The sequence below is a fragment of the Eumetopias jubatus genome, unplaced genomic scaffold (genome assembly GCF_037043125.1).
Source record: "Eumetopias jubatus isolate StellerSeaLion01/CBP00866 unplaced genomic scaffold, mEumJub1_p1.0 scaffold_8, whole genome shotgun sequence".
In the NCBI taxonomy this organism is placed as follows: Eukaryota; Metazoa; Chordata; class Mammalia; order Carnivora; family Otariidae; genus Eumetopias; species Eumetopias jubatus.
Genome location: NW_028274814.1, coordinates 61,459,354 through 61,487,069, shown reverse-complemented (window position 1 = coordinate 61,487,069; position 27,716 = coordinate 61,459,354). Strand labels below are relative to the sequence as shown.

The 27,716-nt window shown below is 38.0% G+C and overlaps 1 protein-coding gene across 1 annotated transcript in view; it reads left to right on the top strand.

Moving 5' to 3' along the window:
• LMNTD1 (lamin tail domain containing 1) overlaps window positions 1-27,716 on the top strand; it is a 139,445-nt gene that overhangs the window by 35,455 nt on the left and 76,274 nt on the right. Inside the window, exons 6-8 of the mRNA XM_088025709.1 lie at window positions 614-733; window positions 2,759-2,973; window positions 3,588-3,759. Of these exons, the coding sequence (XP_087881835.1) occupies window positions 614-733; window positions 2,759-2,973; window positions 3,588-3,759 (507 nt within the window). The remainder of the gene's footprint in view (window positions 1-613; window positions 734-2,758; window positions 2,974-3,587; window positions 3,760-27,716) is intronic.

Below are 27,716 nucleotides of genomic sequence, written 5' to 3'. Positions count from 1 at the left end.
TGTTGTTGTTAGTTACTTGTCCCACTTTGTCCATCCCTGAATGTAAATAAATACCCATAATTAAATTTCCATGGCTTTCCTCAATCTGGTGTACAATACCTTTTGGGATTTTTAAAGATTTATTTATTTATTTGAGAGAAAGAGAGCGGGGAGAAAGGGCAGAGGAAGAGGGAGAGTCTTAAGTGGACTCTACATTAAGTGCAGAGCTCACTCTCATAACCCTGAGATCATAACCGAAGCGAAACCAAAAGTCAGTGAGGTAAGTGAGGTAACCGACTGCACCACCCACGTGCCCTGAATACCTTTTGTTTTTATGATTCAACTATTAAAACAAAATACCTAAGCTCCTAAAACTAAGCAAATATAATCCTTAAAAGAAAAGCAAAGAGATTGTTTGCTTAGAGAACAGGTAATTAGCTGATGCTGGAAGGTTTCCTCTTTCTTGTGCTTTCCTTTAAACCATGTACAGTTACACAGCTTGACATTATATATTATACAGTCATATTTTAAAACCTCATTTGTTCAGAATGATACATTGCAATAACCCTCTGACATAGACAAAAGTACATGGAACTCAAATGGCATTTGTCATTAACAAACCATTTTCTTACAGGTGTGGGCAGCTGCATCTGAAGCAAAGCATCAGCCACCATCAGATTTTCTTTGGAGAGAACAAAACAAGTTTAGAACAAGCCCAAATTGTACAACGATTCTGTGCAAACCTAATGGTGAAGTCAGTGTCCTATTCTTAATGATAAGTTTTAAAAGAAGAATGGATAGTTCTCCTTAGGTTCCCCTTCTCTTCTTAGCTGACTCAAGTATTTTCCATCCTTAATAGTTTAAACCATCACTAACTGCAATAACATGGCAGGTAAATCAACAGCACTCTGTTCCCAGGGCCAAAGTGCCAAAGAGCTACTTTTAATTTGGCAAAAATAATTTTCATAGCCCGTATTTCCAAGAAGTTGCTTCAAATTCGAGTCAAGAATGGATTTTATTTGTGATATTTGGGCTGAAGAGTGGAATAAGAAAGGAAGGTACTACATAGAGATCTTTTCTGTTCATTTATTAATTTCTCAAATATTTGCTGAGATTATTCTCAATTCCAATGGCTGTAATAAGTGCTGAGAATGTAATGTAGAATAGAATATGATATCTGCTTTTAAGAGACTAATATTCTAATGAAAGGATCCATAGTCTAATTTGTAACAACTATACATTATTCACTATAAAATTAAGTGTATTAGTAATAATTTTGGGTAACTCATTGCCAGTATTTGACAGTTTTAGATTTTCATTCTACCTTTTCCTTAGCATAATATTAGCATAAATATATGCCCAAATACACACTAATAAAGTTGAAAGATATCTTTGTTTATAACAAAAAAGTTATTCCTTTTGCAAAACCATTCTTTCGATTTTTCTTAAATACCTGCCTTCTTATTTTCTTACCTCCAGTCTTACTTACTATGTCATATAACTACTAATCCAGATAATATGTTGATTGGAATCTATCTCTCTGCTTGTCTTGCTTGCTACATTATACCTCATGCTTAGTTTGACTCTTTCTTTAGAGTAGACTTGCCAATTTATTAAGAGCCATTTAATGTCTTTCTGTAAGAGCAGCAGTTGTCCTTAGATAGAACACTTGTTAGATATAATTTTGAAGCCTTTACTCACCTTTAGATCTTTTAGTGGGCTCCAAATGAATTTTATAATACTTCTAATGATTTTCACTGTTGGGAAAAATAAGGTTATGTGATCTAAATTATTTACTCAGGTTCATAAAAAATCATTGGCAAAACTCTAAGATTAAGGCATTCTTATTTCAGACTTTTCGTCACATTTATCCACCCATTTATTCACTCTGCAAACATGTTTGGGGTTTCTACTTTGTATGCACACTGTTCCCAGGCACTGAGTGTTGAACCAGACAGACCAGGTCCCTAAATTCCTGGAATGCCCATTTGAGTAAGTTGTCATTCTCTGCAACGGGATTAGTCTTTGTACTTACACTACTGTTTTTACTCTGGTTTGAACTACTTTGCACATATAGGATCGGATTATTTCTGCAGGGTGATGTAAACACAAATAATTTTATTTGCTAGTAAAAGAATGAAACTGACCAATTCATTCATATGGGGAACGTTTACATATGTTTAGTGTCTGCCAAGCATTATGCTAGGTGCTGGGGGAAAAAGAGCATAACTTTTGCATGGTTTCTGTCCTCAGGAAATTCAGAGTCTAGTTAGTCTCCTTAATAGTTCCACCTAAGATTCTAACTCAAAAAATGTGGTTTCCTCTCCGTGTCTCTAGTTCTACTCCATTTCCCCATTTCAAATAAGACCTACATATACATATATACATATATAAAATATCTTAAATATTTAAATTTTAATGATAACATTACAACTACTTTTTGCATAGTTCTTTATAGTTATGAAATTTAGTAGTTTAGCTGAATCTCATAACACCTTCATATAGCAATTCCCTACTATCACCCCCCTCATTTCACATATGAGGACACAGTCCAAGACAGTAAGTGACTAATCTGCCTGAGGTTATGCCACTTATCATTTTCAGAATTGGAAACTAAGGCCAGGATGTCTTACTACATCCTCATTGTGTTCCACTAATTCACACACAGTAGGTAAGTGACATTAAACTGTTTGACTTTGAAATGTTATTGCAATAAACCTATGACATTTAAAAAAATTAACTGCATTGATATTTGATATTAATGAATCATTTTTGTTAGGCTGTTGCCTGGTACACTCCTATTCACTGGAAGCAAGCATGGGAGAAATTAGAGACTGACATTGAATTTGACAGATGCTCAGTAGTAAGTACAACGTCTCGAAGACACATGTTTAATTGGCCAGCAGCTATAACTACAGCTAAAGAAAAACAAGATAAATGTAATAAAGATATCTCAAAATATCAAATGGAACGAGTCAGAGTTTTTCTCAAAAGGTAAAAGTTGCTTGGCTTTTTTTTTCTAATTGAATCCTTCCCACAATTAGTAACTGAGCAAGTAGGAATGACTGGGTGACAAATAGATACATGATGAATAGGTAAATCAAATAAAAAAATCCTATTTCAAATAGGACCATACAAGCCATAATACTTTTTGTGTTTTATGAAAAACACAGAGTAAGCAGGGTTATAGTCATGGAACAGTAAAGGCGGTGACTTCTACTAGGCAATATCAAGACCCCTCTGGCCATTTCACTTCTTAGTGGCACTGCTGTTAGAGGCAAGGCTGTGGAGAGGTGAAGAGATGAAATTATCACCATGTCTTTAGCAGTGCTTAGGTGGAGGAAGAGGTGCATCATCTAGAAATTTCATCTTGGATCAAGAGCTGGCTTGTGGCTTAAAGTGCAGCCTTTATATCACACTTATCTAGGCAAATGCTTCTGATGTTCTAAAAGTGCTGCCAAAAAAAAAAAAAAAGTGCTGCCCAAAGGTCTAAAAAAGCCATATTCTCTGGTCTTAAAACATGCTTTCACTTTAATTGAACCTTCATTGCTAATTCCACTATATAAGATACCTTTTGGGTTCACTTTTGGATTAATTCTTTTTAACAGAGAAAAAGAAACCCCACCAAACCCTTTGCCCAATAGCAGCCCTTGGTGCCACAGTCCCAGTGTCCCTGCACATCCCTACAGTCCTCTGATTGAAGCTTGCAATACGTGCATGACTGAAAGCAGCTTGGATAGACAGCCGAGGCCTCAGTCATCCAGGCCTGATCCAGCCCAGGTAAGTCAAAGGGATACTTACTCCAATGGACAGTTAAGAGATGTGGGGGTGTGGGGAGGGAGGGCAAGAAAGGAGAAGGGAGGGAGGGGGAGGGAAGGAGACCTGGTGAAAGGGGTTAAGTGGTAAAATTCACTAAGGACTAAAAACTATTCATATCCTCAAGTACAGATGGCTTCTAAAGCAAATATCTGAAATCATTCACTTACATTTGTTTTAGCACAGTGTCTTCTACTGTTCTTGATAAATATCTATTGAATGAATCAGTGAATCAAAAGAATAGTGTGGCCAACAAGAGTACATAGGATCCTTGAAGTTTGGTCAAAAGTACATTTGTTTTTTCATTAGGCAGGAAAAACTGGCCCTACAAAGTTATGCTGTGTTTAAAGATAAATCCATCTTTTCCAAACACATTCTAATTTAATCCCAAATTCTTATTCTTTTTCAACAAGAAGTTTCTTATTTAAGTCATCTAAAGTTTTCAGAGTTGTGTTATTAACCCAGAATCTGTAAATGGATTTCAGGAAGTCCCTGAACTACTGTATTTGGTACATAAATGTGTGCCTATATGCTGTTTCCTGGGAAAAGAGTTTCATCAGGTGCCCCCGAATGTTTACAAGAAACTAATTAAAACACAATGCCAGATCCTAAGCTGTGGAGAAAGTCTGTTTCATACAGGTGCTAAATCCTGTTCAAGCTATAATGATTTGCAAACTTTTATTTAGTAGAAGGATGCTTTTATAATGAAATCTTGGGCAGACCCAATATATAAAATGGATAAAAGCAAGCCTGTCCAAGTTGAAGAAAAGGTAGCAATTCCCACTGCCCACTACACCCTTTTTCCATCCCATCTTTCCTTGCTTCATCACTCCTTCCCTGTCATCTTTGAGGCACCTCTCTGGAATCACAGAATTCTATACCACAGTATGAAAACCACTGTGTTAGTAAACCAACATATAATTGGAAGTAGCACCCCCAAAATAGTAACTTTTAGAAGTGAAATGATGAAAATCATGTAAAGTCCTGAATATGTTCCATTTCATAAAATTAAATAACCTATATCTTTGTGCTTGAGTTTCTTCATCTGTCAAGTGAGAGATTTGGTCTGAAATGTAAATAGTTCTTTCAACAATAATTTGTACATATAATTTTATGTATAGTACACATAGATACACACTTCAGTACATTAAAACTTAGATTTGAGACTCACAAGAAGTACGTGAATTATGTTTTTCTCCAATTAATGATAGTCTTCACTATTTTACCCATTCTACACACTTGTTTCCCAAAGAAATTTGACTTCAAATTTTCTTTTTTTAGTTTTTTATTCAACTATAATTAACATAAAGTGTTATATTAGTTTCAGGTGTACAATATAATGATTTAAATTTCTGTGTATTACTCAGTGCCCAACATGATAAGTGTACTCATAATTCACCTATTTCACCCATCCCCACCCACCCACCTCCTCCCTGGCAACCAAAAGTTGGTTCTCTAAATTTAAGAGTCTGTTCATGAATAGATATTACTCTAAAGAAGACATACAGATGGACAACATGAAAAGATGCTCAACATCACTCATCATCAGGGAAATGCAAATCAAAAACACAAGGAGATATCACCGCACACCTGTCAGAATGTCTAAAATAAAAAACTTAAGACACAAGTGTTGGCAAGGATGTGGAGAAAAAGGAACAAAACAAATGAACAAAGGGAAAAGGGACAAACCAAAAAACAGACTCTTAACTCTAGAAAACAAACAGATGGTTACCAGAGGGAAGTTGGATGGGGGGATGGGTGAAATAGGTGAAGGGGATTAAGACTACATTTACCTTGATGAGCACTGAGTAATATATTGAACTGCTGAATAACTATATTATACATCTGAAACTAATACCACACTGTATGTTAACTATACTGGTATTACAATAATTTTTTTTAAAGCGTCTTTTTGTCTCTTTTATTCTTTGTTCACATGTTTTATTTCTTAAATTCCACATATGAGTGAAATCATATGGTATTTATCTTTCTCTGACAGACTTATTTCATTTAGCATTGTGTCCTCTAGATCCATCCATATTGTTACAAATGGTCAGATGTCATTCATTTTTAAGGTTGAATAATATTCCATTATATATATTTACATACACACATATTATTTATTTATTCATCTATGGATGGACACTTGGTTTGCTTCCATATCTTGGCTACTGTAAATAATGCTGCAGTAAACCTAGGGGTGCATATCTTTTTTAATTAGTTTTTTCATTTTCTTTGGGTAAATATCCAATGGTGAAATTACTGGATCATATGGTAATTCTATTTTCAATTTTTTGAGGAACTTCCATACTGTTTTCCACAGTGGCTGCACCAATTTGCATTCCCACCAACAGTGCACAAGTGTTCCTTTTTCTCCACATCCTCACCAACACTTGTTATTTTTTGTTTTTTGTTTTTTTATTTTAGCCATTCTGACAGATGTGAGGTGATATTTCATTGTGGTTTTGATTTGCATTTCCCCAATAATGAGTGATGTTGAGCATCTTTTCATGTGTCTAGTGCCCATCTGTATGTCTTCTTTGGAAAAATGTCTATTCAGGTCCTATGTCCGTTTTTCAATTGGATTATTTGTTTCTTTGGTTTTCAATTGTGTAAGTTCTTTTTTTTTTTTTGAGTTTGTATTTAAAGTTCAGTTATTCAACATACAGTGTAATATTAGTTTCATGTAGAATTTAGTGATTCATCAGTTATTTACAACACCCAGTGCTCATCATAGCCAAGTGCCCTCCTTAGCACCCATCACCCATTTAACTCACCCATTTAACTCACCTCCCCTCCAGTAACCATCAGTTTGTTCTCTTAAGAGTCCCTTTTCCAGTTTGCCTCTCTTTTTTTCCTTATGTTCATCTGTTTTGTTTCTTGGATTCCACATATGAGTGAAGTCACTTATTTCACTTAGCATTATACTCTCTAGCTCCATCCACATCTTTGCAAATGGTAAGATTTTATTCTTTTTTATGGCTGAGTAATATTCCATTGCATATATATATACCACATCTTCTTTATCCATTCATCAATCAATGGACATTTGGGCTCTTTCCATAATTTGACTATTGTTGATAATGCTGCTATAAATATCAGGGTGCATGTATCCCTTCAAACTTAGTAGTGCAATTGTGGAACACAGGGTAGTTCATTTTTAACTTTATGAGGAATCTCTATACTGTTTTCCAGAGTGGTTGCACCAGTTTGTATTCCCACCAGCTGTGTAAGAGATTTCCCCTGTCTCTGCATCCTTGCTAACACCTGTTGTTTCCTATTTTGTTAATTTTAGCCATTCTGACAGGCGTGAGGTGATGTCGCATTGTAGTTTTGATTTGTATTTCCCTAGTACTTCCTTTATGTTTTTTATTAGCTGCTTTATATATTTGACTGTTCTCATGTAAATGTTTACATTTGTTGTATCTTCTTGTCAAATCGTTCCCTTTATAATTACATAGTGTCTTTCTTTGTCTTATGTTATGGTCTTTGTTTTAAAGGCTATTTTGTCTGATATGTATTGCTGCCCCAGCTTTCTTTTCACCTGCACCTGGATGATAAATGCTTTTCAGTCCCTTCACTTTTAATTCGAATGTGTCTTTAGGTCTGAAATGAGTCTCTTGTAGGCAGCATATAAATGGGTCTTGCTTTTTTATCCATTCTAGCATCCTATATAGTCTTTTGACTGGAGCATTTAGTCCATTTACATTCAAAGTAATTAGTGATAGGTAAGTATATTTACTGCCATTTTGTTATTTGTTTTATGGTGGTTTTGTAGTTCTCTGTTCCTTTCTTCTCTTGCTCTCTTCTCACGTTTTGCTGGCTTTCTTTAGTGATATGCTTGGATTCCTTTCTCCTTATTTTTTCCATATCTATGAGTGGGTTTTGATTTGTGGTTACTACTAGGTTTATATATACTATATTATGCATATAGCAGTCTGCATTAAATTGATGGTGGCTTAATTTTCAACACATTCTCTACTCCTTCCCCTCCCACATTTTAGGTTTATAGTGTTATATTTTCCATCCTTTTATTTTGTTAATCCCTTATCTGATTTTTATAGCTATACTTAATTTTACTGCTTTTGAACTTTCTACTTTTCTTACTCCTAACTTATGATCTTTCCTTTCCACTCAGAGTCCCCTTTAACATTTCTTATAGGGCTGGTTTAATGCTCATGTGTTCCTTTAACTTCTGTTTGTTTGGGAAACTTTTTATCTCTCTTTCTATTATGAATGATAGCCTTACTGGATAGAATATTTTGGGCTGCAGGTTTTTTCCTTTAAGCACTTTGAATATATCATGCCACTCCCTTTTGGCCTGCAGAGTTTCTGTTAAAAACTCCACTGTTAGCCTTATAGGGTTTCCCTTGTATATAACTGTTTCCTTTTCTCTTTGTGCTTTTAATATGCTCTCTTTCTCACTACTTGTTGCCATTTTAATTACTATGTGTATAGGTGTGGACCTGTTTGGGTTGATCTTGTTTTGGGCTCTCTATTCCTCCTGGTTTTGGTTCTGTTTTCTCCCCAATTTGAGAAGGTTTAAACTATTATTTCTCCAAATAAATTTTCTGCCCCTATTTCTCTCTTCTTCTTCTTGGATCCCTGTAATACAAATGTTATGCTTCATGGTGTCACTGAGTTTTCTGTCTATTTTCATTTTTTATTATTAGTTTTTTTCTCCTGTTCAGTTTGATTGCTTTCCATTACTCTGTCCTTCAGGTCACTGATCCATTCTTCTGCCTCCTCTAGTCTACCCTTTATTCCATCTAGTGTATTTTTAATTTTGGTTCTTGAGTTTTTCATCTCTGATTGGTTCTTTTTTAATGTTTTCCGTCTCTTTGTTAAGGGTTTCACTGATGTTTTCTACTCTTTTCTCCAGTGCAGTGAGTAACTTTATGACCATTACTTTAATTCTCTAGCAGGCATATTACTTATCTCCATTTCATTTAGCTCTCTTGCTGTGATTTTGTCCTGTTCTTTCATTTGGGACATATTCCTCTGTCTCATTTTGTCTAACTCTCTTTCTATATGTTAAGAAAGTCAGCTATATCTCCTGCTCTTGAAAGTAGTGACCTTATAAAGAAGAGATCCTGTAGTGCCCTGCAGTGCAATGTTCCCTGTTCACCAGAACCTGGCACTTCAGGAGTGCCTCCTGTGTTTGTTGTGTGTGCCCTATTATTGTAGCTGAGTCACACTTGCCTTCATTCCAGTTATCTGCAATGACTCTATGCCTGTTGTGGGCAGTGTTTGGTCCCTGTGTTGTTAGTGGGCCAGTCTGGGGCCACCTTGGGCTTGATTGAATCAGACCAGTTGTTTTCCAGCACTTCAGTAGCACCAGGCTTTCTTTGGTGTTGCCCCCTGAGAAGTTTTGCTGGTGGTCAGGGCCTGTAGTCAGACCTGATAGTTGCCCCCAGCCCACTGTGAGGCTTCATTTTGACTGGTTTCTCTCATTCTCTTTCCCTCTCTGGTAAGAGTCACTCTGCAGTGGTCCCGGTCCCTGCTGGGGCTGTTTGTACAACTTTGGATGGGCTCCAGCCAAGAGCATATTGGAGGAGGGAGGTCCACAAGAAAACATGGGGGTGGGCTGAGGTGCCAGCAAGGGTCATACTGGTCTGCTGTCACTCAGGAAAACTGCCAAGGCTCACCAGGTTGAAGGGGGTAGATCCAAAGAAGTTCACAGGGGCCTGCCATGCAGTGTTAACAAGGTTGCCTCTGCTGTGGTAGGGGACTGTTAGCCACTTTGGAGAACTCCTTTAGAGGCTGGGTGCATGGGCAGGTCCATGCAGGAGAGGGGTATGCTTTTAGCAAGCTAGATGGAGAGTGTTGGCACTGCACTTGTTCCCACATGTGTCCATATATCTGGGCTGGGGTACAACCACTAGCTCTTTTTCTCTTGCAGTAGTATTCCAAAGATCCCTGCCTCTCCAGCACATGCTGTGAGATTAGTAAATAAATCTCCTTCTTGTATATTCCAGGCATTTTTCAAACTGCTGCTTCTATGCTATAACTTAGGAGGGCTCTTTGTTGTGCTGTCTCTATAAGGGCAGGGACTCCACCCTCCCAGCTATCCCAGAGCTGAGCCACTGATTTTTTAAGTTCCAGATATTAAGCCCCACTGATTATTAGGCCCCTGTGGTTTTCAAAGCCAAATGTTATAGGGATTCATCTTCTCCATGTGTGTTCCCTGTGCCTGAGGTGCTTGGTATGGGGTCTGGTCCTCTCCCCCTCTCTATGCTGGTGACATCCCTCCCTCTCTGGGAAAGTCCTGTGGGTCTGCTTGGCTCCCAACCATGTCTCCACCCTTCCTACCTTCTTTGATGTGGCCTCTTCTCTACATTTAGCTGTGGAGAGTCTGTTCTGCCAGTCTTTACGTTGTTTTCTTATTTGCACTGATGTAGGTGTTATTTAGTTGTATCTGTGGGATGAGGTGAGCTTAGGATCCTCCTACCCTGCCATCTTCCTCAGAAGTCCTTTACCATTTTCTTATGTTATTAAATTGACTAGGTTCTCTGATATATTATAGAATAGTTCCAATGAGCATGACCATCTTTGGCTTGTTTCTACTCTTGATGAGAATGCTTCTAAAGCAACAACAGGATGTTTGCCAAAAGTTTCCACTTATCATTTGATCTGCTGAGAATTTATTCCCATTGGAATTAGCAGAAACTTGGGGGGGATGTTCTGATCTTCTAAAATATATGGGAATTTTATCCAATCTGATAGAAATCACAAAATGCACAAAGGCTCCAGTTAACTTAGTGCCTACACATTATAGAAGGATTAAATAAGATACGAAATTCATTTTTCCATGCTGAATGTTCACAACAAACTAAAACACACACAAAAACCCACTCATACAAAGAGAGTACTCCTGATAATTATGGAATTATGAAAGAAGGTTTCATCAAAGCCCCTTACAAAAAAAGCCAAAAATTGTGAATAGATTCTCCTGAGGAGTCCTTTCAGCTATCCTACCAAGGGGGAGAGGGCATCCACTGGCCCTTCATTCCATGAACAACCAAATTTCTTGTCATAATTGCTCTCATTTTCTCTGTTAGAAGCATACTTACTCCCATAACTTCAGAGATCACCACAACTTTTATCAAAAGCCTGTCAATATGCCCTTCCCTATCTTAAGAGAAATCTGACGACAGATACTCATTATAAGTCCCATTATTATTTCCATTTCACGGATAAAGAAAGTTAGTGATAGAGCTAGAAAATTTTCCCTCTTTGAAATTTTTTTAATGCTATAAAATACAGAAAGTTGCAAAAGACACTCCTCTGCCTACTGCCCCAACTGAAAATGTTAATATGTTGTCATATTTGCATCAGTGATTTTCTATTTTAAAAGACGTAAATATTATTTGTAAAGCAGAATCCCCCTGTAGTTCCTTCTGTGGTCCTCGTCTCTTCCCCCTCTCCCTGAACTTGGGTGGTGGTGGTGGTGGTGGTGTTTTGTATTGTGTTGTTGTTCAGCTCAAATCTAACTTGAAATTCTGAAAATTTTCCGCTCTGAACTGTTGAAGCTCAGAAAATTTATCCATAGCCATTAATATATCTTCCAGACCTAGAACACATCATTCCTTTTAGTATGAATATGTATTAAAGAGATGTTACCAACAAACTTAAACTATTTCTATTACTATTTCTTTACCTTAACAGAAGAATTGAAGGAACACTGAACAAAAGAAAGAGGAAGAGAACATTGGCAACTATGTAAAGCATTTTCTACCATAAACAATTTATTAAAAAATGACTGAGTGCTATAATGAATCACAGTGCTAAGCACCAGAGACACAAAAACAAATAAGGCACCCTCTTTCTAGGGAGAAAGACAACTCGTAAAGCAACAAGAGTAGTAGGGTAATGACTTTCAAATATTTTTTACCATAAACCACAGTAAGAAATATGGTTTATATGATTATTCAATATACATATACAGATGTACATATGTAACGGAAACAAAAGTTTCAAAAGGCAATACTTAACTTTTTGAACTGTCTATATTTCCTACTCTGTTCTATTTCATTTTAAGTACCTGTAATGACCCTCTAAATTTATTTTATAACCAATAAATGGGACAGGATCTGCCCTTTGAAAAACATTGTTTTAGAAACATTTATATAGTGAGAGGAGAGCAATTGAAAAGGCAACTCAGAGGAGATGTATTTGAACTATGATATTGAAGGATGAATAGAAGTTATTCAGGTTGAAAAGAAAGGGGACAAAGCATTCTGAGTAAAAGAAACAGCATATTTTAAAAGCATATGGAGATAAAAATAAACTCTTTGTGTCTAGAGAACAGTGAGAAATTGTATCCAACTGAAACAGATGTTACTCTGTTGAGATGTTAGTCTGGGAATTTTGGTGGGTACTAAATTTTAAAGGTCTTTGCACACCATTATGTGAAAGAGTTTAGACTGTATCAGGTAGCTATGAGTAGACACTGATGGTTTATAAGCAGGTGTCTCAGAGATAGATCTATTTTTGAAAGAGAACTTTGAAAGCTATATGGGAAATGAAATGGAGTAGGAAAGATTCTAAAATCTATATCTTTAGCCCAACCCTCTAATCTGAATTCCTGATTCATGAGACCAATTGCCTATAATTTCTTAGATGCCCCATGAGTATCCCATTCCTAATATTTACAAAATTTATCTCATTATCATCTCTCCCTCAACGTTTGTCATTCCTCCTTTGCCCTATATCTTAGCAAATGCAATTCAGAAATCCTAGGACCTGAGAATCTTTCTCTACTCCTTTCCCTATCTCAACTCCCACCTATAATCAATCACAAAATCTTGTTTATCTTAACCTCTTCACTTTCCTGGCTTAAATATTTTCATTTTTTTCTCCCATTGTACTCATGATGAAGCTCAAACCCATGAAATTGTTTATGTATCTTGTAGCCTGGCCCAACCTATCTCATCAAACATGAATCTTGTGTTCTATGCCTCAACCATCTTGAAGCTCTTTTAGTTCCTCCAGCATGCTATAACTACCTCTGGCCCTTCACAAATTCTGTCACCCATCTCTTCACATGGATAAATCTTATTCATTCTTAACATTTCCACTTATGTGTCCTTACCTCCAAAGAGTCCATCTTCTGGCCCCCACCAAATGCGTTTTATGTTCCTGATACGCCTTCCCCTATCATACATAGCACTTACTGCACTCTATTATAAATTTTCTTTATCCCTGGACTATAAGCTCTGAAGGGATGGAAATAGCTTTTATACTGCTCACCTTTTTGTCTCCTGCACTAAACTCAGTGCATGACCCATAATAGTCGTTTAATACATGTTTGCTGAAGGACAGATGGAAAAGGAGATACTGAAGGTTTTTAAGCAGGTTATAAAAAGAGATTAAGGATAAGTAGGTCTAATAAAGTTATAATTTGTGTTCCACAAGGAAAAGAAGAGAAAAATTTGGGCAGAAGTAATATGTAAAGAAATAATGACAAAAATTGTCAAAAACTGATGAAAGACACCAAGTCACAGAATCAAGAAAAGTAAATCCCAAGCAACACAAAGCCAAAGAGAACAACACCAGTCTATATTATAGTAAAACTTCACAAAACCAAATAACAGAAGTCGGAAGATGATGGATGATATATCTTCAATGTGCTAGATGCTAAAAGAACTACTAACCTAGAATTCTATGCCTAGCAAAAATATACTTCAGAAAATGAAGGTAAAATAGAGGCATTTTCAGGCAAACAAAACTAAGAGAATTCAAGGACAGCAAACCCACAGTAAGGAAATACTGATAGAAGTACTCCAAGAAGAAAGAAAACAATCCTAGAAGGGATGTACAGAGATTTAGGAAGAAATGAAGAAAAATGGGAAGAGTCAAACATGGATAAACATAAATGTATATTCACTGTACAAACAATGCCAATATTTTCTCATAGAGATTAAAATTTATATAGAATTTAAATACATGACAACTGTGTTAGTTTCCCAGGGCTACTGTAACAAAGTACCACAAACTTGGTGGCTTAAAACAACAGAAATGTATTCTCTCACAATTCTAGAGACCAGAAGTCTGAAATCAAGGTGTTGGTAAAAGCTATACTGTCTGAAAGCTCTAAAGGATTATCCTTACTTCCCTCTTAGCTGGCAAATCTTGGTGTTCCTTGGCTTCTGGATACATCAATCCAAACCTGCCTCCATTTTTTAATGGCTTTCTCTCCTATGTGTCTATGTCTGTATTTCCCTCTTCTTATAAGGACACTAATCTAGTATGACCTCATCTTACTTAATTACATTTGCAAGGACCCCATTTCTAAATAAGGTCACATGCACAGGTTCAGGGGGTTAGGATTTCAACATGTCTTTTTAGGGGACACAATTTAACCCATAACAACAGCAATAACACATAAGTTGGGAGGGGAGTAAATGGAGTTAAAGTGTTCTAAATTACATGTTTTATCCAGTAAGTTGTAAAAGTTACAGTTTATATTAGTCTTTAGTAAATCAAGGATGCATGTTTTATAATCTAGGATAGACAATAAAAGAATAGTATAAGAATGTCATGTTTATAATCTGATATATATCAGTTTCATTACCATTCAGTCCAAAATATACTCTAATTTCCAATGTGATACCTTCTTTGATATATGAGGTATTTGGGGATAATATATCACAAAGTGGGTTTATTTCAGGAATGCAAGGTTGGTTTGAGTTTTGAAAATTAATCAGGTAAACTTATTTTAACCGAATACAGAGAAAAATTATACAGCCATTTCAAAAATATAGAAAAAGCATTTGATAAAATTCAGAACCCACCTATGAAGAGAGAACCTTAGAAAATTAGGACTAGGAAGAATTTTCTTAATCTGACAAGTGTCATGTACAACAATCCTAAAATAAATTGTCATACTTAATGGTGAAGTTATGGAAGTTTCCTCCTAGAGATCCAGATAAAGACAAGAATTTTCCTTATGACAACTTCTATTCAACATTACACTAGAAGTCTGAGTGCAATAAGGCAAAAAAAAAAAAAAAAAGGACATACAAATATCCCATTACTTTATAATCTAGCAATTCCATTCCCAGGAATTACATATGCCTAACAAATATATACATATGTATACCAAAAAAAAAAACCAAACACAATAATGATTATAACAACTGCATTTGTAATAGCCAAAAGCTAAGAAGCAATCCAATTATTCATTAGCAATATAATGGATAAATAAATTATGTTACATTAATACAAACCTATAAGCAATGAAAATGGATGAACTACCTGCCACATGAATTAACATCAGTGAATCTCATAAGCATAATATTGAGCAAAAGATGCCAGACAAAAAGGAATATATGTTGTATGATTCCATTTATATAAAATTCAAAAACATACAAAATTAAACCATTATGTTAAAGATCAGAATAGTTATTTCTGGGAGGAGAAGGGGAGTAGTATGTGGAGGCTGCACAAAACTGCTTCTAGAATACGAATAATACTCCACTTCTTAATCTGAATAGTGTTTATATGTATCACTGTTTTCTCACTATTTTCATCATGTTGTGCAATTATGACTTGTGAATTTTTCTGCATGTATGTTATACTTAAATAAAAGTATGTTATATGTTATACATAGATAAAGTTCTTCTTTTTAGAAACTTGATGACAACAAAAAAGGAAAATTTTATAAAGGAAAATAAACACAGTTACAATAATAAGCACTGACAGCTTATACCTTGACAAGGAAGGAGAAAGAAAATCTTAAAAAATAGATTGATGAACTCAAAATGAGTATTAATAACACAAAGCTTATTTAGTATAGGACAAAAACAGTGTTACCTGAAATATGTCTAAGCCCATCATTATATTGGAATGTATAGGGAATTAATTTTAATATAGTTTGTCATAGCTTAGTTATTTCCAGGAATATCTCTGGCAAAGATGGTTAATTACTGCCCCTAGACCATTGTTCTTTCATATACAAGATGCACAAGTCCAGGGAAATCTAGACACGTGGCCACCAAGAATAAAGCCTGTTTGACTCCACCTCTGCTGCAGCTAGACCATGTGTCTACATTCTGCATAATGGAATGTGAACAGAAATTATGTATGCAACCTCTGGATTGTGCCCTTGGAGTTGTACGTCTCTGTGTCTCCTCTGTGCCATAATAACAGGTTGCAGCTTCCATCTTTCAAATCAGAGATGAAGCTGTGTGTTGGATGTCAGGATGGAAAAGCCACACTAAATACCCTGTATCAGCACATCTCCAGACTAAATGAAAGAGAAATAATTTTGTTTAAGCCATTGTTAAGTTGTGTCTAAAACAGATGCCCCACACCATATCACTACCATTTAGTTTCACTTAAACTATTGGTTAAAAAACACAAAAGTCAGGGGGGCGGAGCAAGATGGCAGAGGAGTAGGGGACCTGGATGTCGTCTGGTCTCAGAAATTCAGCTGAATAGGGATCAAACCATTCTGAACACCTACGAACTCAACAGGAGATCAAAGAAGAGAGTAGCAACAACTCTCTGAACAGAGAAGCGACCACTTACTAGAAGGTAGGACGTGCGGAGAAGTGAATCCGAGGCGATATTCGGGAGGATAGACGGCGGGGGAGGGGGCCTCCGTCGGCCACTACCGGCAAGTGATAGAGCCACGGAGCACAAAATCGGAACTTTTAGAAGTCGGCTCCGCTGAGGGATGTCACTCCAGTGGCTAAGCAGGAGGTGGAAACCTCGCAGTACAGTGTGGACTCAGGACCCTCGGGGTCAAAGAAAGACCGGGGGTGCCTGAGTGCAGCAGAGCTCCCGGGTATTGGAGCAGGGAAGCCGGCTGCAGAGACGGAGCCGAGGCGCGGGCTTGCAGCTCGGGGTTGCCATAAACTGTGATCCCCGGCCCACTCGGGCCACTGTGCCTCCAGCAGGGACCCAACAAGCAGCAGAGCAGGGAGACTCCCCTCCCTCCCCAGGAGAAGCGACACGGGAGCGCACCAAAGGGATCTGCTGGGTTTGGAGACTCCACACAGGGTTGGGTGCCAGAGATAGAAACGCTCGGTCACAGGCCGGGTGAGCACGGAGTGCGGCCGGAGACCAGGGAGACGGGAGTGATTGACTGCTTTTCTCTGGGGGCGCACTGAGGAGCGGGGCACCGAGTTCTCAGCTCCTCCAGGCAGAGAGTGGCAGGCCACGATTTTCACCCTGGTCCTCCAAAGCTGTGCCGAGAGCTTGCAGGGAACAAAAGCTCCTGAGAGCAAACCCAAGCAGCTTGCTTAGCCCGGACCGACAAGGGCAGGGCAATTCTGCCTCCGTTAAAGACATTTGGGAACCACGGCAACAGGCCCCTCCCCCAGAAGATCAGCAGGAACAGCCAGCAAGCCAAGACCAAGTTTACCGATCAAGGAGAACAGAACTTCAGTGCTAGGGGAATACTGCACATAGAATTCATGGCTTTTTTTTACCATGATTCATTAGTTTTTCAAAGTTAATTTTTAACTGTTTTTCTTTTTTGAATTTTTCTTTTCCCTTTTCCAACCAACATCTTATCAATCTCTTTTTTAAAAAAACATTTTTTATTTTTCATTTTTAGAGTCATATGTTATCCCTTCATAGTAGTTACCCTTATTTTTGGCGCATATATATATATATATATATATATATATATATATATATATATGAGTTCTTCTCTCTTTAAAATTTTGATATACAGTTTCTTCTAACAGATCAAAATATACACTAAATCACTAGTGTATGGCTTTGTTCTAGTCTCCTGCCTGATCACAGTCTCTCCCATTTTTTTTCTTTTTTCTTTTTTTTAAATCTTCTTTCTTTCAAACAACTTCTTATCAATTTCGTTTATAAAACCTTTTATAAGTTTCATCTTTACAGTCATCTTCCATCCCTTCATTGTATCAACCCTTATTTTGTACATATATAAGTCTTTCTTCCTTTAATATTTTAGGAGGCACTTTCTTCTAACAGACCAAAATACACCCAAAATCTAGTATGTGGCACTGATCTATGCACTAGCTGATCATATTTGATCATATTCTGGTTTTTTTTGTTTTGTTCTGTTTTTGTTTGTTTTTATCTTTTTCTTTTTTTCTCTTTCTTTTTTCTTTCTTTCCCTTTCTTTTCCCCTGGTTTCAGGTCTTTTCTGATTTGTATAGAGTATATTTGCTGGGGACGTTGTTAACCTGTTAGCATTTTGTTCTCTCATTTATCTGTTCTCCTCTGGACAAAATGACAAGACGAAAAAAATCACCTCAGCAAAAAGAACAAGAGGTAGTACCCTCTGCCAGGGACCTACTCAATACTGACATTAGTATGATGTCAGACATAGAGTTCAGAATCATGACTTTAAAAATACTAGCTGGGCTTGAAAAAAGCATGGAAGTTATTAGAGAAACCCTTTCCGGAGAAATAAAAGAACTAAAATCTAACCAAGTCGAAATCAAAAAGGCTATTAATGAGGTGCAATCAAAAATGGGGGCACTAACTGCTAAGATAAATGAGGCAGAAGAGAGAATCAGCGATATAGAAGACCAAATGATAGAAAATAAAGAGGCTGAGAAAAAGAGAGATAAACAACTACAGGATCACAAGGGCAGAATTCGAGAGATAAGCGATACGATAAGACAAAACAACATTAGAATAATGGGATCCCAGAAGAAGAAAGAGAGAGAGGGGCAGAAGGAATATTGGAGCAAATTATAGCAGAGAACTTCCCTAATGTGGGGAAGGAAACAGGCATCAAAATCCAGGAGGCACAGAGAACCCCTCTCAAAATCAGTAAAAATAGGCCAACACCCCAACATCTAATAGTAAAACTTACGAGTCTCACAGACAAAGAGAAAATCCTGAAAGCAGCTCGGGAGAAGAGATCTGTAACCTACAATGGTAGAAATATTAGATTGGCAACAGACCTATCCACAGAGACCTGGCAGGCCAGAAAGGACTGGCATGATATCTTTAGAGCACTACACGAGAAAAATATGCAGCCAAGAATACTATATCCAGCAAGGCTGTCACTGAAAATAGAAGGAGAGGTAAAAAGCTTCCAGGACAAACAAAAACTAAAGGAATTTGCAAACACAAAACCAGCCCTCCAAGAAATATTGAAAGGGGTCCTCTAAGCAAAGAGGGAGCCTAAAAGCAGCATAGATCAGAAAGGAACACAGACAATATACAGTCACAGTCACCTTACAGGCAATAGAATGGCACTAAATTCATCTCTTTCAATAGTTACCCTGAATGTAAATGGGCTAAATGCCCCAATCAAAAGACACAGGCTATCAGATGGGATTAAAAAACAAGACCCATCAGTATGCTGTCTGCAAGAGACTCATTTTAGACCCAAAGACACCCCCAGATTGAAAGTGAGGGTGTGGAAAACCATTTACCATGCTAATGGACACCAAAAGAAAGCTGGGGTGGCAATTCTTATATCAGACAAATTAGATTTTAAAACAAAGACTGTAATAAGAGATGAAGAAGGACACTATATCCTACTTAAAGGGTCTATCGAACAAAAAGATCTAACAATTGTAAATATCTATGCCCCGAACATGGGAGCAGCCACTTTTATAAGGCAATTAATAACAAAAGCAAAAAAACACATTGACAACAATACAATAATAGTGGGGGACTTTAACACCCCCCTGACTGAAATGGACAGATCATCTAAGCAAAAGATCAACAAGGAAATAAAGACTTTAAATGACACACTGGACCAAATGGACTTCACAGACATATTCAGAACATTCCATCCCAAAGCAACAGAATACACATTCTTCTCTAGTGCCCATGGAACATTCTCCAGAATAGATCACATCCTAGGTCACAAATCAGGTCTCAACCGATACCAAAAGATTGGGATTATTCCTTGCATATTTTCAGACCACAGTGCTTTGAAACTAGAACTCAATCACAAGAGGAAAGTCAGAAAGAACTCAAATACATGGAGGCTAAAGAGCATCCTACTGAAGAATGAATGGGTCAACCAGGAAATTAAAGAAGAATTTTAAAAATTCATGGAAACCAATGAAAATGAAAACACAACTGTTCAAAATCTTTGGGATACAGCAAAGGCAGTCCTGAGAGGAAAGTATATAGCAATACAAGCCTTTCTCAAGAAACAAGAAAGGTCTCAAATACACAACCTAACCCTACACCTAAAGGAGCTGGAGAAAGAATAGCAAATAAAGCCTAAACCCAGCAGGAGAAGAGAAATAATAAAGATCAGAGCAGAAATCAATGAAATAGAAACCAAAAGAACAGTAGAACAGATCAACGAAACTAGGAGCTGGTTCTTTGAAAGAATTAGCAAGATTGATAAACCCCTGGCCAGACTTATCAAAAAGAAAAGAGAAATGACCCAAATCAACAAAATCATGAATGAAAGAGGAGAGATCACAACCAACACCAAAGAAATACAAACAATTATAAGAACATATTGTGAGCAACTCTATGCCAGCAAATTAGATAACCTGGAAGAAATGGGTGCATTCCTAGAGATGTATCAACTACCAAAACTGAACCAGGAAGAAATAGAAAACCTGAGCAGACCTATAACCACTAAGGAAATTGAAGCACTCATCAAAAATCTCCCAACAAACAAAACCCCAGGGCCAGAGGGCTTCCCAGGGGAATTCTATGAGACATTTAAAGAAGAATTAATACCTATTCTTCTGAAACTGTTCCAAAAAATAGAAATGGAAGGAAAACATCCAAACTCATTTTATGAGGCCACCATTACCTTGATCCCCAAACCAAAGACCCCATCAAAAAGGAGAATTACAGACCAATATCCTTGATGAACATGGATGCAAAAATTCTCACCAAAATACTAGCCAATAGGATCTAACAGTACATTAAAAGGATTATTCACCACCACCAAGTGGGATTTATCCCTGGGCTACAAGGTTGGTTCAACATTTGCAAATCAATCAACGTGATACAATACATTAACAAAAGAAAGAACAAGAGTCATATAATCCTCTCAGTAGATGCAGAAAAAGCATTTGACAAAGTACAGCATCCTTTCTTGATTAAAACTCTTCAGAGTATAGGGATAGAGGGTACATACCTCAATATCATAAATGCCATCTATGAAAAACCTACAGCGAATATCATTCTCAATGGGGAAAAGCTGAGAGCTTTTCCCCTAAGGTCAGGAACGCGGCAGGGATGTCCACTCTCACCACTGCTATTCAACATAGTATTAGAAGTCCTAGCCACAGCAATCAGACAACAAAAAGAAATCAAAGGCATCCAAATCGGCAAGGAGGAAGTCAAACTCTCACTCTTTGCAGGCGATATGATTCTGTATGTGGAAAACCCAAAAGACTCCACCCCCAAACTGCTAGAACTCATACAGGAATTCAGTAAAGTGGCTGGATATAAAATCAATGCACAGAAATCAGTGGCATTCCTATACACCAACAAGAAGACAGAAGAGAGATAAATCAAGGAGTTGATCCCATTTACAATTGCACCCCAAACCATAAGATACCTAGGAATAAATTTAACCAAAGTGGCAAAGGATCTGTACTCAGAAAACTATAAAATACTCATGAAAGAAATTGAAGAAGACACAAAGAAATGGAAAAACTTCCATGCTCATGGATTGGAAGAACAAATATTGTGAAGATGTCAATGCTACCTAGAGCAATCTACACATTCAATGCAATCCCCATCAAAATACCATCCACTTTTTTCAAAGAAATGGAACAAATAATCCTAAAATTTGTATGGAACCAGAAGAGACCCCGAATACCCAGAGGAATATTGAAAAAGAAAAGCAAAGCTGGCGGCATCACAATTCCGGACTTCCAGCTCTATTACAAAGCTGTCATCATCAAGACAGTATGGTACTGGCACAAAAACAGACACATAGATCAATGGAAGAGAATAGAGAGCCCAGAAATGGACCCTCAAGTGTATGGTCAACTCATCTTTGACAAAGCAGGAAAGAATGTCCAATCGAATAAAGACAGTCTCTTCAACAAATGATGTTGGGAAAATTGGACAGCCACATGCAGAAGAATGAAACTGGACCATTTCCTTTCACCACACACAAAAATAGACTCCAAATGGTTGAAAGACCTAAAGGTGAGACAGGAGTCCATCAAAATCCTAAAGGAGAACACAGGTAGCAACCTCTTCAACCTCAGCCGCAGCAACTTCTTCCTAGAAACATCGCCAAAGGCAAGGGAAGCCAGGGCAAAAATGAACTATTGGGATTTCATCAAGATAAAAAGCTTTTGCACAACAAAAGAAACAGTCCACAAAACCAAAAGACAACCGAAAGAATGGGAGAAAATATTTGCAAATGACATATCAGATAAAGGGCTAGTATCCAAAATCTATAAAGAACTTATCAAACTCAACACCCAAAGAACAAATAATCCAATCAAGAAATGGGCAGAAGACATGAACAGACATTTTTCCAAAGAAGACATCCAAATGACCAACAGACACATGAAAAAGTGCTCAACATCGCTCGGCATCAGGGAAATCCAAATCAAAACCTCGATGAGATACCACCTCACACCAGTCAGAATGGCTAGAATTAACAAGTCAGGAAACGACAGATGTTGGCGGGGATGCGGAGAAAGGGGAACCCTCCTACACTGTTGGTGGGAATGCAAGCTGGTGCAACCCCTCTGGAAAACAGTATGGAGGTTCCTCAAACAGTTGAAAATAGAGCTACCATACGATCCAGCAATTGCACTACTGGGTATTTACCCCAAAGATACAAATGTAGGGATCCGAAGGGGTACATGCACCCCAATGTTTATAGCAGCAATGTCCACAATAGCCAAACTGTGGAAAGAGCCAAGATGTCCATTGACAGATGAATGGATAAAGAAGAGGTGGTATATATACACAATGGAATATCATGCAGCCATAAAAAGGAATGAGATCTTGCCATTTGCAACAACATGGATGGAACTGGAGGGTGTTATGCTGAGTGAAATAAGTCAATCAGAGAAAGACATGTATCATATGACCTCGCTGACATGAGGAATTTTTAACCTCGGGAAACAAACTGAGGGTTGCTGGAGTGGTGGGGGGTGGGAGGGATTGGATGGCTAGGTTACAGACATTGGGGAGGGTATGTGCTATGGTGAGCGCTGTGAATTGTGCAACTGTTGAATCACAGATCAGTACTTCTGAAACAAATAATGCAATATATGTTAAGAAAAAAAAAAGAAGAAGAAGATAGCAGGAGGGGAAGAATGAAAGGGAGTAAGTCGGAGGCGGAGACGAACCATGAGAGACGACGGACTCTGAAAAACAAACAGGTTTCTAGAGGGGAGGGGGTTGGGGGGAATGGGTTAGCCTGGTGATGGGTATTAAAGAGGGCACGTTCTGCATGGAGCACTGGGTGTTATGCACAAACAATGAATCATGGAACACTACATCAAAAACTAATGATGTATGGTGATTAACATAACAATAAAAAATTTTTAAAAAAACACAAAAGTCACAGCTAGAAAAGACATTTTTAATACAATTAATTACATTTAAATATAGAATGAATATTGGATATTGACAAATCATTGTTCTTTCCTTAGGTTGCTAATTGAGTTGTTTTTGTTGTGGGTATATTGGTTGTTCTTAGATTCATACAGAAATCTTACTTTTCAATGGTTTGGTGATATAAGCATAAATAAATAAATAATGCAAATATGGCAAAATATTAACTATTGAATCTGGGTGATAGACATATGTATTTGGTTGTATTAAGCTTTCATGTTTTCTTTATATTTCAAATTTTTCACAATAAAAATTTGAAAAAATTAGCAAGAAAGATATCTGTTAGAATGGGTATGCGAGGGGGCGGAGCAAGATGGCAGAGGAGTAGGAGACCTGGATTTCGTCTGGTCTCAGGAATTCAGCTGGACAGGGATCAAACCATTCTGAACACCTACGAACTCAACAGGAGATCGAAGAAAAGAATAGCAACAACTCTCTGAACAGAAAAGCGACCACTTTCTGGAAGGCAGGACGTGTGGAGAAGTGAATCCGAGGCGATATTCAGGAGGACAGATGGCGGGGGAGGGGGCCTCCGGCGGCCGCTTCTGGCAAGTGATAGAGCAGCGGAACACAAAATTGGAACTTTTAGAAGTTGGCTCCGCTGAGGAACGTCGCTCCAGTGGCTAAGCCGAGGGGGTGGGGGAGTGAAACCCTTGTGGGACAGTGTGGTCTCAGGACCCTCAGGGTCACAGAAAGACCAGGGGTGCCTGAGTGCGGCAGAGCTCCCAGGTATCGGAGCGGGGAAGCCAGCTGCAGAGACGGAGCGGAGGCGCTGGCTCTCAGCTCGGGGTTGCCATAAACCGTGATCCGCGGCACAGTCGGGCCACTGGTCCTCCAGCAGGGGCCCAACAAGTTGCAGATCTGGGGAGACTCCCCTTCCTCCCCCGGGAGGAATGGCGCGGGAGCGCACCGCAAAGATCTGCTGGGTTTGGAGACTCCAAACGGGGTCTTGTGCCAAAGATAGAAATGCTCCGTCACAGGCCGGGTGAGCACAGAATGCGGCCGGAGACTGGGGAGACGGGAATGATTGACTGCTTTTCTTTGGGGGTGCACTGAGGAGCGGGCCCCGAGTTCATGGCTCCTCCGGGGCGGAGATTGGGAGGCCGACATTTTCACTCTCATCCTCCAAAGCTGTACAGAAAGCTTGCAGGGAACAAAAGCTCCCAGAGCAAACCCAAGCAGATTACGTAGCCCGAACGGCAAGGGCAGGGCAATTCCACCTCCGGCAAAGACATTTGGGAACCACGGCAACAGGCCCCTCCCCTAGAAGATCAGCAAGAACAGCGAGCCAAGACCAAGTTTACCGATCAATGAGAACAGCAGAACTCCAGCGCCAGGGGAATACTACACATAGAATTCATGGCTTTTTTACAATGATTCTTTAGTCTTTCAAAGTTAATTTTTTTTAACTGTCTTTTTTGTTTTTAATTTTTCTTTTTCCCTTTTCCAATCAACATCTTATGAATTCCTTTTTTTTTTAATTTTTATTTTTCATTTTTAGAGTCATAGTCTATCCCTTCATAGTAGTTACCCTTATTTTTGGCATATATATGTATATATATATACGTTGTTCTCTCTTTAAAATTTTGAGATACAGTTTCTTCTAACAGATGAAAATATACCCTAAATCTCTAGTGTATGGCTTTGTTCTAGTCTCCTGCCTGATCATATTCTCTCCCTTTTTTTTTCTTTTCTTTTTTTCTTTTTTTAAATCCTCTTCTTTCTTTTTTCAAACAACTTCTTATCAATTCCTTTTATAAAATTTTTTATAATTTTCATCTTTACAGTCATATTCCATCCCTTCATCGTATCAACCCTTATTTTGTACATATATAAGTCTTTCTTTCTTTAAAATTTTGGAAGGCAAGGGGCACCTGGGTGGCTCAGTTGTTAAGCGTCTGCCTTCGGCTCAGGTCATGATCCCAGGGTCCTGGGATTGAGCCCACAGGCTCCTTGCTCCGCAGGAAGCCTGCTTCTCGCTCTCCCACTCCCCCTGCTTGTGATCCTGCTCTCGCTATCTCTGTCTCTGTCAAATAAGTAAATAAAATCTTTAAAAAAGAAAAGATTAAAATTTTGGGAGGCACTTTCTTCTAACAGACCAAAATAAACCAAAAATCTAGTGTGTGGCACTGATCTATGCACCAGCCTGATCATATTTGATCATATTCTCTTTTTTGTTTTGTTTTGTTTTGTTTTTGTTTGTTTTTATCTTTTTCTTTTTCTTTTTTTCCCTTTCTTTTTTCTTTCTTTCCCTTTTCCCATGGTTTCAGGTCTTTTCTGATTTGTTTAGAGTATATTTTCTGGGGACGTTACCCTGTTACCCTGTTAGCATTCTGTTCTCTCATTCATCTATTCTCTGGACAAAATGACAAGATGCTGAAAATCACCTCAACAAAAAGAACAAGAGGTAGTACCATCTGCCAGGGACATACTCAATACAGACATTAGTACGATGTTGGACTTAGAGTTCAGAATCATGATTTTAAAGATACTAGCTGGGCTTGAAAAAAGCATGGAAGTTATTAGAGAAACCCTTTCTGGAGAAATAAAAGAACTAAAATCTAACCAATTCGAAATCAAAAAGGCTATTAATGAGGTGCAATCAAAAATGGGGGCACTAACTGCTAGGATAAATGAGGCAGAAGAGAGAATCAGCGATATAGACCAAATGATGGAAAATAAAGAAGCTGAGAAAAAGAGAGATAAACAACTACTGGATCACGAGGGCAGAATTAGAGAGATAAGCGATATCATAAGACGAAACAACATTAGAATAATTGGGATCCCAGAAGAAGAGGAAAGAGAGAGGGGCAGAAGGTATATTGGAACAAATTATAGCAGAGAACCTCCCTAATGTAGGGAAGGAAACAGGCATCAAAATCCAGAAGGCAAAGAGAACCCCTCTCAAAATCAATAAAAAATAGCTCAACACCCCAACATCTAATAGTAAAACTTATGAGTCTCAGAGACAAAGAGAAAATCCTGATAGCAGCTTGGGACAAGAGATATGTAACCTATAATGGTAGAAACATTAAATTGGCAACAGACCTATCCACAGAGACCTGGCAGGCCAGAAAGGACAGGCATGATATATTCAGAGGACTGTTTTACAAGAAAAATATGCAGCCAAGAATACTATATCCAGCTAGGCTGTCACTGAAAATAGGAGAGATAAAAATCTTCCAGGACAAACAAAAACTAAAGGAATTTGCAAACACAAAACCAGCCCTCCAAGAAATATTGAAAGGGGTCCTCTAAGCAAAGAGGGAGCCTAAAAGCAGCATAGATCAGAAAGGAACACAGACAATATACAGTAACAGTCACCTTACATGCAGTGCAATGGCACTAAAGTCATCTCTTTCAATAGTTACCCTGAGTGTAAATGGGCTAAATGCCCCAATCAAAAGACACAGGCTATCAGATGGGATTAAAAAACAAGACCCATCAATATGCTGTCTGCAAGAGACTCATTTTAGACTCAAAGACACCCCCAGATTGAAAGTGAGGGTGTGGAAAACCATTTACCATGCTAATGGACACCAAAAGAAAGCTGGGGTGGCAATCCTTATATCAGACAAATTAGATTTTAAGCCAAAGACTGTAATAAGAGATGAGGAAAGACGCTATATCCTACTTAAAGGGTCTATCCAACAAAAAGAACTAACAATTGTAAATATCTATGCCCCTAACATGGGAGCAGCCAATTATATAAGCCAATTAATAACAAAAGCAAAGAAAACACATTGACAACAATACAATAATAGTGGGGGACTTTAACACCCCCCTGACTGAAATGGACAGATCATCTAAGCAAAAGATCAACAAGGAAATAAAGACTTTAAAGGACACACTGGACCAAATGGACTTCACAAACATATTGAGAACATTCCATCCCATAGCAATGGAATACACATTCTTCTCTGGTGCCCATGGAACATTCTCCAGAATAGATCACATCCTAGGTCACAAATCAGGTCTCAACCGGTACCAAAAGATTGGGATTATTCTCTGCATATTTTCAGAGCACAATGCTTTGAAACTAGAACTCAATCACAAGAGGAAAGTCAGAAAGAACTCAAATACATGGAGGCTAAAGAGCACCCTACTAAAGAATGAATGGGTCAACCAGGAAATTAAAGAAGAATTTAAAAAATTCATGGAAACCAATGAAAGTGAAAACACAACTGTTCAAAATCTTTGGGATGCATCAAAGGCGGTCCTAAGAGGAAAGTATATAGCAATACAAGCCTTTCTCAAGAAACAAGAAAGGTCTCAAGTATACAACCTAAACCTACACCTAAAGGAGCTGGAGGAAGAACAGCAAATAAAGCCTAAACCCAGCAGGAGAAGAGAAATAATAAAGATCAGAGCAGAAATCAATGAAATAGAAACCAAAAGAA